Source organism: Elaeis guineensis, chromosome 9 (genome assembly GCF_000442705.2).
Source record: "Elaeis guineensis isolate ETL-2024a chromosome 9, EG11, whole genome shotgun sequence".
NCBI lineage: Eukaryota > Viridiplantae > Streptophyta > Magnoliopsida > Arecales > Arecaceae > Elaeis > Elaeis guineensis.
Genome location: NC_026001.2, coordinates 94466796 through 94483591, shown reverse-complemented (window position 1 = coordinate 94483591; position 16796 = coordinate 94466796). Strand labels below are relative to the sequence as shown.

Genomic DNA, 16796 nt, shown 5'->3' with positions numbered 1-16796 from the left:
GATTACCACAGTAATGGAAGATTGAGCTTTGATTCATTGGCCAACTTGTAAAATGCAGAAGTTTCCAGGTACAGCTGCTAATGGTCCTTCCATGTAAACTGTCAGACAAACCAATCCTGAGGTAGTTATTCTTTTACCTCCTTTTGACAGTAATGCTCTGACCAATAACTTGACCAGCACAATTAGATCATCTAACCCAAGAAGCACAGCAAAAAAGAAAACAGAAATATATATATATATATATATATATATATATATATATATATATATATATATATATATATATATATATATATATATAAACACCTAAAATCTAGAGGTGATTGCTTAGTGCAGCTGTAAAAGGTTTAGATTGACAAGTGTGATAAGACTTCCAGCTAACTTAGAGATCATACCCTATGTCAGTAGTATAGAGATAAATTGTATGAATAGTTTGGTTAAAAACAAATTATGTCATGTGAAAACAGACCTTTAAGCTTATAAGCAGTCTTGTATTTATGCAATGTAACTGGCAACCAGAAACGAAAATAACTTTACTTTGCTCCTTTGTGGACCATGATGAGTTTCTCGAAATGTCATGAGAGAGGCACTCTTGGAGTTGTGAATGACAATTAGGATTTGGCCCTGAAAATGCTGGATTGCATCCGATAAGCACAAAAGTTATCTCTATATGGCGACAGCAATGTAAAATAGCACATTTGTCCATTAAAATGGCCTAGCAGCAGCTTCCATCATCTTCTTCACCTTAGTCAGTTTCTCGATCTCTTTCAGAACCTGCAGTATGTCATTCAGACAAAAAACAAAAGTCCTATCAATTGAGTCTGTACTCATGTATTACAGATTCTCCTTTCAAACTTTTTCTACAAAACTTCTATTCTTTACCTCCACTGCCATGTCTTCTGGGGTGACAGAGTTCAAGTCTTCATATCCTAGTTGGGAGGCTACTCCTGCAAAAATTGAAAAGCTGTTAGTCCTATTTCCTCAGAGAGTATGAAGGCTAATATTATCACATAAATAAGGGAGTTCCCCTATTTGTTTACTTTGGAGTGAGACTACTGCATCAGCTGTTCCATATCCTCCTTTCATTTCATTATAGCGCTTGGAAAGCTCTTCCAGTAACTGTGCATGGACCTGCACCACCAACAACCAGACCAGATAGGATACAGACGTATTAAACCAAGCACATGTGCAAGATGCTTAATATCTGGTGCTCATAAGCTGGTACAGATAGAGGGATATTGTGATGTTTGTTAATATACTTTATAGCTATGAGAATAATCAGTAAGGATTGTGAATGAAGGTATAGACAAAATATAAAATGATAAATGGAGCAGTGTACTTTTGTTTGAAAGTTTAAAAGCAAGAACTAGATCTAAATAAACATCAAAACAAACAGAAGCAAAAATCTAATTCACTTAGGGCAGTTGTAGCACAATATAAAGCACTTAAGAATATCAACAAATAAGAGGAAAATAAAGATTCTCTATAACGATTCTGTTGGTGCAAAAATCTGCTTGCGCCGGAGAAGCTGGAGTTGGGGAAGCCGCGGTCGCCGCCGGGACCTGCAAAGGAAGTCTAAACCGGAGGTGGGGTTGCTCCGGCAAGACCCTCCGACGCTCAAGTCAGTTCTCTGCCTCAACAAGAATGGAGTGCTCGAACGGAGAATTTAGCAGAGTTTTGAGATAAGAAATGAGCTTATCGAATAACGTATCTGGGTCCCCCTTTTATAGGTGGGGGAGGTAATGGATCGATGGCGACGTTTGTAACCGCCAGGTAGTGGGCCGCCCACAGTCAAGAGGAATTTACTGCGAAGAGTAGTGGAGCGGGGTCGTGGCTATCGCCGTAGCTCGCCACGTGGAATCTGTTACAGGCAGTGGAGTCACGCGGCGCCCGCCGCAGGGAGTGGAGCAGAATCATGGCCATTGATACAGCCTGTCATAGAATAATGGAGTCGCGTAAGGTCTGCCGCAATGAGTGGAGCAGAATCATGGCCGTTGATACAGCCTGGGAATGTAGATCCATCGGCCGAAGCTCGGCAGTGGCCGAGGCTGGTGACGGAGTTCGGCTCCCGTAGGAGTCCGGACGAAGTCTGTCTTGCAGCCGTAGGGGTCGAGGATGAAGCCCGGCTCTCGTAGGAGTCCGGGCGGAGTCTTCCTGCAATTTAAAGTTAAAGGCGGAGTCCGGCTCCCGTAGGAGTCCGGACAAGGCTTACCAGCAGTTGATGTTGAGGACGGAGCCCGACTCCCGTAGGAGTTCGGGCGGAGTCTACCTGCTGTTGAAGTCGTTGGCGGAATCCGGCTCCCGTAGGAGTCCGGACAAAGTTTGTCTGCAGCCGTTGGAGTCGAGGATGAAGCCCGGCTCCCGTAGGAGTCCGGGCGGAGTCTTCCTGCAATTTAAAGTTAAAGGCGGAGTCCGGCTCCCGTAGGAGTCCGGACAAGGCTTACCAGCGGTTGAAGTTGAGGACGGAGCCCGGCTCCCGTAGGAGTTCGGGCGGAGTCTACCTGTAGTCGATGTCGGCGGCGGAGCCCGGCTCTCGTAGGAGTCCGGACGGAGTCCACTTGAGGTCGGAGTTGTCGGCGGAGCCCGGCTCCCGTAGGAGTCCGGGCGGAGTTGTCTTGAGGTCGGAGTTGTCGGCGGAGCCCGGCTCCCGTAGGAGTCCGGGCAGAGTTGTCATGTAGTCGATTCCGCTGAGGACTTCGGCTGTGGGTATTTTATACCCAACACCAGTCCCCCTACTTCCGAGTTTGAATTTCAATCGAGGGAAGTATAGAGAGAGACGGGCACAGCCGAAGCCGTCCCTTCGAATCCTGCGCTCCGCCGCCCCCAGATATTTTGGCATTAAATGTGCGCACGTCAGAGCCCGTTTTCCGGTGAAGGTGTTGGAGTCGAGGATGAAGCCCGGCTCCCGTAGGAGTCCGGGCGGAGTCTTCCTGCAATTTAAAGTTAAAGGCGGAGTCCGGCTCCCGTAGGAGTCCGGACAAGGCTTACCAGCGGTTGAAGTTGAGGACGGAGCCCGGCTCCCGTAGGAGTTCGGGCGGAGTCTACCTGCTGTTGAAGTCGTTGGCGGAATCCGGCTCCCGTAGGAGTCCGGACAAAGTCTGTCTGCAGCCGTTGGAGTCGAGGATGAAGCCCGGCTCCCGTAGGAGTCCGGGCGGAGTCTTCCTGCAATTTAAAGTTAAAGGCGGAGTCCGGCTCCCGTAGGAGTCCGGACAAGGCTTACCAGCGGTTGAAGTTGAGGATGGAGCCCGGCTCCCGTAGGAGTTCGGGCGGAGTCTACCTACTGTTGAAGTCGTTGGCGGAATCCGGCTCCCGTAGGAGTCCGGACAAAGTCTGTCTGCAGCCGTTGGAGTCGAGGATGAAGCCCGGCTCCCGTAGGAGTCCGGGCGGAGTCCACTTGAGGTCGGAGTTGTCGGCGGAGCCCGGCTCCCGTAGGAGTCCGAGCGGAGTTGTCTTGAGGTCGGAGTTGTCGGCGGAGCCCGGCTCCCGTAGGAGTCTGGGCGGAGTTGTCTTGAGGTCGGAGTTGTCGGCGGAGCCCGGCTCCCGTAGGAGTCCGGGCGGAGTTGTCATGTAGTCGATTCCGCTGAGGACTTCGGCTGTGGGTATTTTATACCCAACACCAGTCCCCCTACTTCCGAGTTTGAATTTCAATCGAGGGAAGTATAGAGAGAGACGGGCACAGCCGAAGCCGTCCCTTCGAATCCTGCGCTCCGCCGCCCCCAGATATTTTGGCATTAAATGTGCGCACGTCAGAGCCCGTTTTCCGGTGAAGGTGACCTGAAGAGTCTTTTCGGAACCTCCGTCGGAACGCGATCCCAAGCGTCGTGCTACGAAAATTTGTGAGCGGTCAACCCTCGATAGCGATGAGGGGGACATGCGGGACACGTGGCATGCACCAGTTGGCCCAGGAACACCCGCCGCCATAACTGCGCTAGGATCCGTCGGCTATTTAAACCCCCTAATCTCCCTTCGTGGCTTCATTCTGCCGATAGGATGGTGCCTTTCTTTTGCCCGAGAGCTTAGCTACTCAGCTACTCCCCTCGCACCAGCCCTTGCCTTCTTCAGCTCCCCAATTCTTCTCCGAGGGTTTCCACGCGATGTCCTCTACCCCGGAAGCCATTCTTGAAGGGATGTTTAGGGCTTGGAGGAAGGAGAGGAGGAGAACGGCGGCCGGTGAGAATCTCCGTCGCTTTAAAGGGGGCTCAAGGAAGAATTCCTTCAACAACAGGGGTTTAATAACGGGGGCAGCCGGTGAAGTTATTCTGCCCGAGAATTTCGGAGCAGCAAGGCGGGGTGATACCGGTCAAGAGGACAGAGCTGTCGTCACAAGCTATGGCGGGATCCTTGATACCGTCGGGGCCGAGGGACCAGAAGCGGTCGGCGTTGACGGTGGGGCAGTGGAACTTGTTGCGGGGACGGTGGAAGTAGCGCATGCCGACCTTGCCGGAGCATTTTGGGTGGCGGCTGTCGTGGAACATTCGGAGATGGAGTGTATCTCTGGCATCACCGCTGCATCCAAGGTGACTCCGGTTCTTCTTGAAACAGGTCTTCGTCACTACCGCCGTTGCCCTTACCGCCCCCGGAGATCTATCCCACCCTTTTCCCCTAGGGTCGGGATTTCGGAGATGGAGCGAAGCGAGGTGGGGCGAGAGCTGATAGGTCCGTTACACGCACTGGAGAACGCGGTTGAGAAGGACAGAGATGGGAAGAGGAGTTTGCAGCTCGGAGCGGCCTTCGGTTACCCCTTCCAAGTCGTGCTCGCGAGGCTTGCGATGATGTATATCTTTTTCTTGACCCACCGGGTCCTGTAACGTATATCTTGTTAAATGAAAAGAAGATTTGGTTACCTTGTCTGCATCTTGCATTGAATAGTTGTCTGTCGAACTTCTTTATTTTCCTTTCCTCTTTCTTCCTTCTTTTCTTCTTTTCTTTTTCACGTCGTCCCAAGGTCATCGATGACCTCTTTTATTCGCGTAGGGTTGTTATTTGCCGAGCTCCTTTTTGACTTTTACGCTGTTCGAAGATACCCAGTTGTTATTCCGTTAACAGCTGCAGGTTCGCTCGGGGCCATTTGGGCCCGGGGTCCTTCCTGGGGCTTGAATTCGGGGATCCGAGCTCCTGTTGCCCTCGTGCGCTGTTTGCTTTCCGATCATCACTGTTGCGATTCATTGCCTTCCTTTTTTGCTTGGAGTTTTTCTCCGCTGAAGTCGAGGCTAAGTTCGGCTCCCGTGGGAGCCCGAACGGAGAATCCCTCTTGAAGTTGGAGTTGTGGGCGAAGCCCGGCTCTCGTAGGAGTCAGGGCGAAGTCTTCCTGCAATCAAGATTAAAGGCGAAGTCCGGATCCCGTAGGAGTCCGGACAAGGCCTATCGGCAGTTGCTGTTGTCAGCGGAGCCCGGCTCCTGTAGGAGTCCGGGCGGGGTTGTCCTGTAGCTGATGTCGGCGATGGAGCCCGGCTCCCGTAGGAGTCCGGGTGAAGTTTTCCTAGGCGTCGTGGACGGAACCCGGCTCCCGTAGGAGCCCGGGCGAAGTTTTTTTTTTTTTTTTTTTTTTTTTTTGACGTCGTGGACGGAACCAGGCTCCCGTAGGAGTCCGGGCCTTCCCCTTTATTTGAGCCAGGGCGAGGTTCTCCTTCTGTTCCTGGCTGGGCTGCGAGGGCGCGTTAGGGCGCTGTAAGGCCTCTTCCCCCATCCGGTCTAAAAGAACCGGACTTTTGACTTTGCTCATGTCAGGACGAGGTTCTCCTCCTGTTCTTGACATGGCTGTGGGGGCGCATATGGACGTTGTAAGGCCTCTCCTCCCATCCGGTCTAAATGGAACCGGGCCTTTGACTTTGCTCAAGTTAGGGCGAGGTTCTCCTCCTGTCCCTAACAGGGCTGTGGGGGCGCATGTGGGCGTTGTAAGGCCTCTCTCCCCATCCGGTCTAAAAGAACCGGGCCTTCGACTTTGCTCAAATTAGGGCGAGGTTCTCCTCCTGTCCCTAACAGGGCTGTGGGGGCACATATGGGCGTTGTAAGGCCTCTCCCCCCATCCGGTCTAAAAGAACCGGACCTTCGACTTTGCTCAAGTTAGGGCGAGGTTCTCCTCCTGTCCCTAACAGGGCTGTGGGGGCACATATGGGCGTTGTAAGGCCTCTCCCCCCATCCGGTCTAAAAGAACCGGGCCTTCGACTTTATGAGGTTGCCCTTTTGTTTTTTATACAGTTTGCTTGAATTGTCCCAAGACATATGGGCATGCATTTTTTGATTAAAACGAAGTTACTGGTAGTACATCCGTAAGTTTTCTGAGCTCCACGGTCGCGGGAGGTCGGCTCCTCTGAGCTCCTTAAGATAATAAGTTTCGGGCCGGACTACTTCTTTGACCTCATAAGGTCTCTCCCAGTTTGGGGCAAGTTTTCCCTGGCCCTGAGGTTGCGAGACAGCAGCTCGTCGGAGCACTAGATCTCCTGCTTTAAATGCTTTGTTCTTGACTCGGGCGTTGTAATATCGAGCAACTTTCTGTCTGTAGGCTGCCATTCGAACTTGAGCGATCTCCCGTCTTTCTTCCAGCAGGTCGAGGTTGGCTTTGAGACTTTGTGAATTTTGGTGTTCGTCGAATGCCACGACTCTTGCCGACGGGAGTTTAAGCTCGATCGGGATGACGGCTTCCGTACCAAAGGCTAAAGCGAAGGGAGTCTCCCCCGTAGGTAACCTCTGAGTGGTTCGATACGCCCATAGCACATGATAAAGCTCGTCCGCCCAAGTTCCTTTTGCTTTTTCAAGTCTTGTCTTAATCCCCTGCAAAAGGGTTCTGTTAGTTACCTCAGCTTCGCCGTTCGCCTGAGGATGGGCTACTGATGTGAAGTTGTGGGAGATGTTTAGATCTTCACAGAATTCGGCGAATCTGGCTCCTGCGAATTGCCATCCATTATCAGTGATTAGGGTTCTAGGCAAACCGAACCTGCAAACGATCGATTTCCAGACGAAATCCTGCACTTTCGCTTCTGTGATTTTTGCTAGTGGCTCGGCTTCGACCAATTTGGTGAAGTAGTCGATCGCTACAAGGAGGAACTTCCTTTGCCCAGACGCCATGGGAAAGGGGCCAAGAATATCCATCCCCCATTGTGCAAAAGGCCATGGGGCACTCAAGGGTGTGAGCTCGGTAGCGGGCTGTCTCTGGATGTTGGCGTATCTCTGGCATCGATCACACTTTTTGACATATTCAATCGAATCATGATGCATTGTTGGCCAGTAGTATCCTTGGTGGAGTAGCTTGTGGGATAAAGATCTGGCTCCCAAATGGTTTCCGCAAACTCCCTCGTGTACCTCCCACAAGGCGTAGTCAGCTTCCGAGGGCCGGAGGCATCTTAAGAGGGGCAAGGAATATGATCTTTTGTACAATTTGCCCTCATAAAGGATGTATCGGGAGGCCTGATTTCGAAGCTTCCGGGCCTTTTTCGCGTCCTGGGGGAGAACTCCATCTCTAAGATAGGTTATCAGCGGGTCGACCCAGCTGGACTCGTGGTCGATTTTCATTACGGGCCGCGGTTCTTCTGTACTCGGATGTTTTAAAACTTCAAAGAGGACGCCTTTGGGCAATTCGGCCGGAGCTGATGTCGCCAGCTTGGAGAGAAGATCGGCTCTGGTATTCTCCGACCTTGGAATCTGCCTGATGTCGAAACTGCTAAAGACGGGGGTAAGCTCCTTTACTTTCTCAAGATATTTGGCCATACTATCCTCCCGCGCTTCATAACTCCCGCTGACTTGTCCCACCACTAGTTGGGAGTCGCTGTGTACCCGGAGTTGACCTATTTCCAGCTCTTTGGCGATCCTTAATCCCGCGATCAGAGCCTCATATTCTGCTCCATTGTTTGTTGCGGGAAATTCGAAACGCAGAGCGTACTCCGCGATGACCCCCTCCGGGCTGACCAGGATCAGGCCTGCACCCGCGCCTGCCATGTTGGAAGATCCGTCCACATAGAGGGTCCAAAAGCAATTGGAGGGACTGGCTTCTTCATTGGGGGAGTTCGGTTGAGTCTTCAGGTCGTCAACTTCGCTTTGCTCAGGTTCGGCCTCCTCTGGGATGGTGCACTCTACTATGAAATCTGCCAATATTTGGGCCTTTACTGCTGGTCTAGGTCTGTAGTTGATGTCGAATTCCGTGAACTCGATCGCCCATTTTGCCATCCTTCCAGAGGTATCAGCTCGGTGCAAAACCGTCTTGATCGGTTGATCGGTGAGTAGCGTCACCGTGTGCCCTTGAAAGTAAGGTCGGAGTCTTCGAGCTGCAACCAACAAGGCGTAGGTCAGTTTTTCTAATTTGGTGTACCTGGTCTCGGCGTCCCTCAACGCGCGGCTAATATAGTAGACTGGTCGCTGGACTTTCGTTTCTTCTTTGACAAGGACAGTTGCGAGGGCCGTGGGAGAGACCGCCAGGTACAAAAATAGTTCCTCCCCAGGTTCAGGCTTCGCCAGCAGCGGGGGTGAGCTAAGGTAGCTTTTTAATTCTTCAAACGCCTGTTGGCATTCAAAGGTCCAACAGAAGTTCTTCGGCTGCTTGAGGGTTTGAAAGAAGGGCAAACATCGTTCGGCCGACCTCGCGACAAAACGATTAAGAGCCGCTATCCTTCCTGTGAGGCACTGAACCTCCTTGATCGACCTTGGGGCGGTCATCTCTTGGATGGCGCGAATTTTATCTGGATTGGCCTCAATCCCGCGCCCCGTTACCATGAAGCCCAGGAACTTTCCTGAGGTTATCCCAAAAGCGCATTTGGTTGGATTCAGCTTCATTCTATACTTTCGAAGAGCGTCAAAGGTTTCCTCGAGGTCGGCGACATGATTTCTGGAAGACCTGCTTTTTACAAGCATATCGTCCACGTAAACCTCCATGTTTCAGCCGATCTGCTCTTTGAAGATTTTGTTCACCAGTCGTTGGTAGGTTGCGCCCGCGTTCTTGAGGCCGAATGGCATGACCCTGTAGCAGTAAAGGCCGCGATTAGTGATGAAAGCTGTCTTTTCTTCATCTTCCGATGCCATTCTAATCTGATTATAGCCGGAGAACGCGTCCATAAAAGTGAGGAGCTCATGGCCTGAGGTAGCGTCCACCAGTTGGTCGATCCTGGGAAGGGGGTAGCTGTCCTTTGGACAAGCCTTATTCAGCTTTTTGAAGTCTATACACATCCTCTACTTGCCGTTTGCTTTCTTGACCAAAACAACATTGGAGATCCACTCAGGATAATTGACTTCCTTAATAAATCCGGCCTTGAGAAGCTTATCCACTTCCTCGGCTATCGCCTTCTGCCTCTCCGGGGCATGACTCCGGATTTTTTCTTTTGTCGGCCGATGTTTCGGGTCGACTGCCAGATGATGTTCCATGACTTCTGTGTCGATCCCCGGCATATCCGCCGGGACCCACGCGAAAACGTCCGCATTCCTTCGGAGGAAATCAACGAGACGCGTCCGCACCTCCTCCCCCAGGTTGGAGCCAATTAACACCACATGCTCCGTGTTCCCGTCATTCAAAGGGATTGGTATTAGATCTTCGATTGGACCGCCCCTCTCTTCAGCGAGGTCATCGCGAGTATCCAATCCATCGACCGGACAGAGGTCCGCTTGATCGCTTCTTTGAAAGGCGATGTTGTAGCAGTGTCTGGCCAGGGCTTGGTCTCCCCGGACCTCTCCGATCCCCTGGTTGGTGGGGAACTTCAATTTCAAATGGTAGGTTGAAACGACAGCTCTGAGGGCATTGAGGCCGGGTCGGCCAAGGATTGCATTGTAGGCAGATGGCGCCTTTACCACCAGAAAATTCACCAGAGCTCTGGACTGCTTTGGATACTGACCCGCAGTCACAGTCAGAGCTATCATTCCCTCCGTCGGAACGGCGTCACCGGTAAACCCTATCAAGGGGGAGCAAATCGGTCTCAGATGACCGCTAAGAGTGGACATTCTTGAAAAGGCGTCGTAGAACAAGATGTCGGCCGAACTTCCGTTGTCGACAAGAATGCGATGGACGTCGTAATTCGCTATATTCAAGGAAACTACGACCGCGTCGTTATGAGAGAATTGGACTCCCTGGGTATCTTTTTCGGTGAAGGTTATGGATTCTTCAACCTTTTGCCGCTTGGGGGATGCAGCTGGTGTGCTGATTGCCTCCCGCCGGGATTCCCCCGAGATGACGTTGACGGAATCCGGCAGAGACCAGTCATCCGGCCACCCCTTATCGGCGACCATAGCCGGAGGTAGTTGTGCAGAGACCTCACGAGAAGGCATCAGATGAGGGAAGGAGGATTGGGTGCCGGAAAAAATGGCCGGAAGCGGATCCGTTGAGCGCTCCTTTAAGAACAAGGGTACTGCGAAGACACAGCCCTTCCTCTAGCGCCAATCCTGTTGGTGCAAAAATCTGCTTGCGCCGGAGAAGCTGGAGTTGGGGAAGCCGCGGTCGCCGCCGGGACCTGCAAAGGAAGTCTAAACCGGAGGTGGGGTTGCTCCGGCAAGACCCTCCGACGCTCAAGTCAGTTCTCTGCCTCAACAAGAATGGAGTGCTCGAACGGAGAATTTAGCAGAATTTTGAGATAAGAAATGAGCTTATCGAATAACGTATCTGGGTCCCCCTTTTATAGGCGGGAGAGGTAATGGATCGATGGCGACGTTTGTAACCGCCAGGTAGTGGGCCGCCCACAGTCAAGAGGAATTTACTGCGAAGAGTAGTGGAGCGGGGTCGTGGCTATCGCCGTAGCTCGCCACGTGGAATCTGTTACAGGCAGTGGAGTCACGCGGCGCCCGCCGCAGGGAGTGGAGCAGAATCATGGCCATTGATACAGCCTGTCAGAGAATAATGGAGTCGCGTAAGGTCTGCCGCAATGAGTGGAGCAGAATCATGGCCGTTGATACAGCCTGGGAATGTAGATCCATCGGCCGAAGCTCGGCAGTGGCCGGGGCTGGTGACGGAGTTCGGCTCCCGTAGGAGTCCGGACGAAGTCTGTCTTGCAGCCGTAGGGGTCGAGGATGAAGCCCGGCTCTCGTAGGAGTCCGGGCGGAGTCTTCCTGCAATTTAAAGTTAAAGGCGAAGTCCGGCTCCCGTAGAAGTCCGGACAAGGCTTACCAGCAGTTGATGTTGAGGACGGAGCCCGACTCCCGTAGGAGTTCGGACGGAGTCTACCTGCTGTTGAAGTCGTTGGCGGAATCCGGCTCCCGTAGGAGTCCGGACAAAGTCTGTCTGCAGCCGTTGGAGTCGAGGATGAAGCCCGGCTCCCGTAGGAGTCCGGGCGGAGTCTTCCTGCAATTTAAAGTTAAAGGCGGAGTCCGGCTCCCGTAGGAGTCCGGACAAGGCTTACCAGCGGTTGAAGTTGAGGACGGAGCCCGGCTCCCGTAGGAGTTCGGGCGGAGTCTACCTGTAGTCGATGTCGGCGGCGGAGTCCGGCTCCCATAGGAGTCCGGGCGGAGTCCACTTGAGGTCGGAGTTGTCAGCAGAGCCCGGCTTCCGTAGGAGTCCGGGCGGAGTTGTCTTGAGGTCGGAGTTGTCGGCGGAGTCCGGCTCCCGTAGGAGTCCGGGCGGAGTTGTCATGTAGTCGATTCCGCTGAGGGCTTCGGCTGTGGGTATTTCATACCCAACAGATTCCATTTGGGAATGGCAGCCCAGCTGCTCCCTGAAAACAAAGATGATAATACTGCCACATCTTTGATAAAGATTTGATCCAATACTACCCTCACAGGAAAATATGGCTCATAATCTGAAATTGTTGCCAGTGAAGATTCTGAAACTATTCAATTTCTACCATATTTTGGTTATTCCCGAGCATGTAACTGATTTTCCTACCCTCCCTAGATTGTCCTTGAGCATTTCCAATCAAGTCTGTCTGCATAATATTTATAAACTAAATGTTCACAAATTGGAATTACCTTTCACAAGGAGGGAAAGTAGATCAAGAAAGAAGAGGAAAAGGAGGAGGAGGAGAGGAAAAACCCTACAAGATAACCCTCAGAACAAATCTACATATCAACTGAATTCTATATAAACTTGAGCAATTATTTGACGTCACCATCTTTGATTAATTAATAAAGAGGACGACCATCACATCATGTTAGCCACCAGCATGTGAAATGTCTTCATTCATGAATCAAGTTATCACTGACTTCTATTTAAGCTCGACCAGTTATTTGGCATCATCATCTTTGATTAATTAATACAGAGGAAGTCTATCACATCATATTAGACCCCAGCATGTGAAATGTCTTCCTTCATGACTCGAGTTATTGCATGTCCTTATTTTCTTCAAATACTAATGTGGTTCAGCTTTGGGAGTAAGTCCTGTTGACTCAGTTTGTTCACAGAAACATGCATTAAATTGGCACAAAGGAACTCAATGATGAAAGATTTAACATAACATGTGTAATAGGTAACAGCATGACAAAAAGCATCTGTCTCTGTAGAACATCAAAGCACAGACTTGAAAGAAGCTAACAATCAGTTCTAGAAATGAAAAATTTAAGCTTAACAACATTACATTAACATTTTTTATGCTTGTAAGAAATCCTCTTTCCAACTCAAAGTCAATAGTTTCTGTTACTTTACCGAGACTAAGCTATCTGATACTAACTGACCAAGCCCAAGAAAAATGTAAGGACCCAATAAAAGCCAATACATGAAGACATGTGGCATCACAAACAGTCATCTGAGGAGCGTGCAAAATGTCAGGACCACCAGAAACATGAAATCCATTCCAAAAAGGGCATTTCCGAGACAAAATATCCTCACATTTCTTGTCCTCGTGTTTTGCATCCTCAAAAGCTGTTGTAAAATAAACATAGCTAGCTGTACAGTTGTTTTCAGAAAAAAGAAATCCAAACAAAAAGGTACTTATTGCATAAAATTTGGATATCAGGATAGTGGGCCAACCTCTGAAAAATAATTTGATTCTAATATGGGTTGTTCGTTGGTTGATGGTGCGTCAGTCTTCAGTATCTCATTTGCTAGCAAATCTAAGGGAACTTCTATCCAAATTGAAATGCCATATCTCAAATAAGCCCTTAAAAGTCAACAAGCCATATAGTTAGCCAGAAATATTAGCATGCCGGTACAAAGAAGAGCGGATGAATAACTAGTAAGACTGTTGCAGCAAAAGAAAAAATAGTCTTACAGATTAGTTGAGCCCTGGACAGCACCATCCCCTGCACAAACCACCAAACGACCCATAGATGACAACTGCTTAAGCACTTCGGTCTGGCAACAAATGTAATCAAGTTGTGATATTCTTAACTCAGAAAATCTTGACTTGCCACATGTAATATCATCATATATCAAAGTCAATGCTCTTCAAAACACACCTCAGATTCGTGAAACCCCTTCTCATCTTTTTCTTTAAAGGATTTAGCTGCAGACTCACCACCAGCAGCTTGCTCAATCAAATTATCACTATTTAGAAAATTTTGGGGGGGGGGGGGGGGTGGGAAGAGGAATCAAACACTCAACTCGAGGTCACAGCCAAGCTCCAATGACACATGGAAGAAGATACAAACCTGTCAAAGTAGTAATATCTCAATGCATCAGCTAGAAGCTTCCCCAGATTGGTTTTCATGGCACAGTTGATTCCTAACAATCACAAATTGACACCAATAATATCAGTTTCAAGAAGAATCTGTCTCTTCCCTGGGATGCTTAATATATCAGCATGCTCTCATACTGGATTTTATAAAGAAAAAAATAGTAAACATATTGTGACAATACTTACCCACAAGAAATATGGATGTTCCTTTTAATTCATCAGAGATCTCCGAGGCTTTCTTCTGCATCCAAGATTCCATGGATATAAGGAACCACCATAGTAATCAGCTTAAGTACAAAGGACAACCATTTCAATCAGAATTAAACAATAAAAATGTCTCACCTTTACCACAAGAGATGGTTCAAGTTCAGCAATGGACATTTTAGAACCTAAAAAGCAAAAGAAACAAGTATAAAACTGCTGAGCATGGGTCCATGTTGGAAAACAATTCCTTCCAACATCAGCACTATGACAAAAGATTAACAGCTTATAAAGTTGAACTCCTTATAAGTAACCCAAAAAATATTCCTCCAAGCCATCAAGGAACAAACAATTGGATTTTTTTACCTTTTTGGCGCACAGAAAAAATGCCATGTCTAGCATCACCGAGCAATATACAGAGTACATTTAATTGATTAGCAATTACACAAAATGGTTGCATTACCAGGTGGCCTGGAGTTTGTCTAGTCCATTACAAAAAAATCCTTGAGTTCCATCCAATAAAATTCCAAGATGTGTTTTCACCTCCTTTGAGACATACGCCTATCTAATGTGAAACTCACCTAGCCTAGATCACCCCTCTGAGCTCTAAAATTGATCAACAAAGCCCTCTCCGTGGGAGAATTCGCTATGTATTCGTTTAAGGCTAGCTAAATATCCCTTTCTTGAAATACCATACAACTTCAGATATTTTCTTGGTAAAGGAGACTAAGCAAGGAAACTAATGCAATTGAATCAATTCTAGTGCAGGAACTATCAAATCAAGTCCATTGCCAAGAATGCAGAACAATAGATCTTTTGCATACAATACCAGATGTGAAAGTCAAACTTATACAGCTAAAACTAGGGCAAAACAGAAAAACTTTTGAGCGCAGCGCCTGATCCTAGCATCTACGGTTGTCAGGTGATATATAGAGATAGCATATGATTAACACTGGCATCATGTTAAACGCTCTGGAGCTTTTCCTGACAGAATCTTAGTATATGTTTTCCAATTCTAAGCATTCTCATATGAGAATTAGTTTCTTCCGTTTTTTTTCCATAATCTAATGGTACTTTTCGAGAAAATTTTCTCTCTTTCTCATCTCATGTCTCGAACTTAGACATTGGTCACTCCCCTATGCTCTACTTGTATCAACTCGGATAGTTGCTTACCTAAGAGCACCACAAATTTAACTCTTTCCTCGTAAACAAAGCAGAAAAATAGGTGCAATTACACTAACTCTCTCCAAGATTTCATCTTTCATCTTTTATTTCCCCAAATTCTGGGTCTATCAACTATCAAATGTGGCACCAAAGATGAAATACAGCTGAATCTCCATCCAGAGGACATAAAGCTCTCAACTGGATAAGCCTCAAGGTGCGATGGCTTGGATAAGGCATCAAGCTCTCAGCTTTACGGACCTCAAAGGTGTAACACACTCAAATCGAGCTTCCGGACAAGAAAGGCCAGCCAATATTAGAGTTTTTCCCATCCTTCTGGAGAGACAGCATTATAAAGGAGAGGGGAAAGAGAGAAAGGGAGGAAGAACTGACTGGATAACCCATGGGCGCGAGAGCTTCTCCTGCTCTGGGGTCTTCCAATGAGAACCAACTTGCGGGGAGATCGGATTGTTCGCTGCGACAAGGGAAAACCGGAAGATTTCACGGAGGGGGAGGTGACGGAGTGGGAGGAATTCGAATAAGATAGAGGACGGGGAGAGAAGAGAAGGGCGCCGGCCGGGGTTATGGCTGCTCTGGTCCCCATCTCTCCCCCTGCCTTCTCACTCTTTCCGTGTTTGGAGCGGGCGAGAAAGAGAGAGTTGGGTTCAATCTTATGAGAACGGTGAGCGGTTCCAGCCCACACCCTATCTTAACGCCGTACTCAGGGCAGACTAAGCCCCTACACATGGAAGTAGAAAATTAATCAGGTTTTTTTTTTTTTGGGTAGAAAAATTAATTGATCAGGGTTTGCAAGGACAAGTCATGACTACTTGGAAAGAAATCTCAATTCTTGCTTGGAAGGTAAGAAGGATACAATTCAAACTAAGATTTGTTGTTAAATCATTGTCATCGTTATTAACGATGATAATGATGATGATGATGATATAATCTAATTCTGTCAATAACAACTTAGCCTATGATTTATATGAAGTCTAAACTCTAACTTATATGAGGTAGGCCGGATATAGAATAGCATATGAAAATTAGCTTTTTTTTGTCTGCAATAATATCTTCCATAATGATGATAATGATGTTGATGATGATGACAAGGTTGTATTTTTTTTCTCAAAATTCAAAAAAAGAAAATGCTAGTCCCACAATCTTTTTTGGATCTTTAATCCTATGAACCAATTATGCCTTGTCTAGGTAAGTTTTGACTTAATTGAGTTTATGGTAGGTCTTGGTTGGGTTATTTGATTATTTATTAGTTTCCAATCTTCTATCCAATTATTGAGATTTTTATGTAAACCTCAATTTGAGGGTGCTTTTGATATTTCTCTCTGATGGAGCTCGATTTCTTATCAAAGAATCTCATTGTGGGCAGCAACAATGTGATGGGGTATCCAACTAGTTGTCTTTGACTATTTATCAAGCATTATAGATGGAAATTGATTTTAAAATTGTTTAATTAATAAAAAATTTTGCTATGGTACTCCAAAAGATATTTTAGTCTTTCTATTGTTTATCTATTTCTGATCATCGTTGGATAAAATATGGACCACTCGAATTTCAATCAATTGAAGTTCCAACGTGGATAGCTGGTGCATTAAATATTTTAAAAATTAAGATTATTTCATGCCATAATTAAATTTATTTTTTAAAAAAATGACTTCTCCGTGGGCCATCAAAGGTAGAGGTGGCATGGAGCAGCCACGAGCGTCAAGGGGGAGGGATTGAGAGAGGCGAAGGCATGAGCCATTGTTGGGGGTGTGGGGGGAAACTGCAGGCGCCAAGGGAAGGTGGGAAGGGATCGAGAGGGGAGGAGGCACAAGCCATCGGGGACTGAAAATGGGGGGTGGGGGGAACTGCGGGCACAAGGGTGGGGTGGAGGGTGCAAAGGAGCCACTGGCATCGGAGGAG

At 48.2% G+C, this 16796-nt stretch overlaps 1 protein-coding gene across 2 annotated transcripts; it reads right to left on the bottom strand.

Annotated features, from left to right (window-relative positions):
* Positions 1-410: 410 nt before the first annotated feature.
* LOC105051050 (probable inactive shikimate kinase like 1, chloroplastic) lies at positions 411-15558 on the bottom strand. Of its 2 annotated transcripts, XM_073243604.1 has the most exons (11): positions 15270-15558; positions 13857-13903; positions 13701-13755; positions 13489-13561; positions 13297-13384; positions 13110-13192; positions 12869-12998; positions 12728-12760; positions 1041-1131; positions 883-947; positions 411-774 (listed from the first exon to the last, which is right to left on the bottom strand). In XM_073243604.1, the coding sequence occupies exons 1-11, from the start codon at positions 15478-15480 to the stop codon at positions 706-708; spliced, it is 945 nt and encodes a 314-aa protein (XP_073099705.1). In that variant the 5' UTR covers positions 15481-15558; the 3' UTR covers positions 411-705. The 2 variants fall into 2 exon arrangements, with proteins under 2 accessions (XP_073099705.1, XP_010929624.1); XM_010931322.4 differs by lacking the exon at positions 12728-12760 and having other exon boundaries at positions 15270-15556.
* Between the last annotated feature and the right edge of the window lie 1238 nt (positions 15559-16796).

Excerpts from the sequence above, each read along its gene's own strand:
- LOC105051050 (XM_073243604.1), bottom strand. The coding sequence starts at position 15,480 with ATGGGGACCAGAGCAGCCATAACCCCGGCCGGCGCCCTTCTCTTCTCT. Across the intron at positions 13,904-15,269 it reads TCGCGCCCATGGGTTATCCA|GTTCTAAAATGTCCATTGCT; the intron begins GTCAGTTCTTCC and ends TTTGCTTTTTAG. Across the intron at positions 948-1,040 it reads TGCAGTAGTCTCACTCCAAA|GAGTAGCCTCCCAACTAGGA; the intron begins GTAAACAAATAG and ends CAATTTTTGCAG.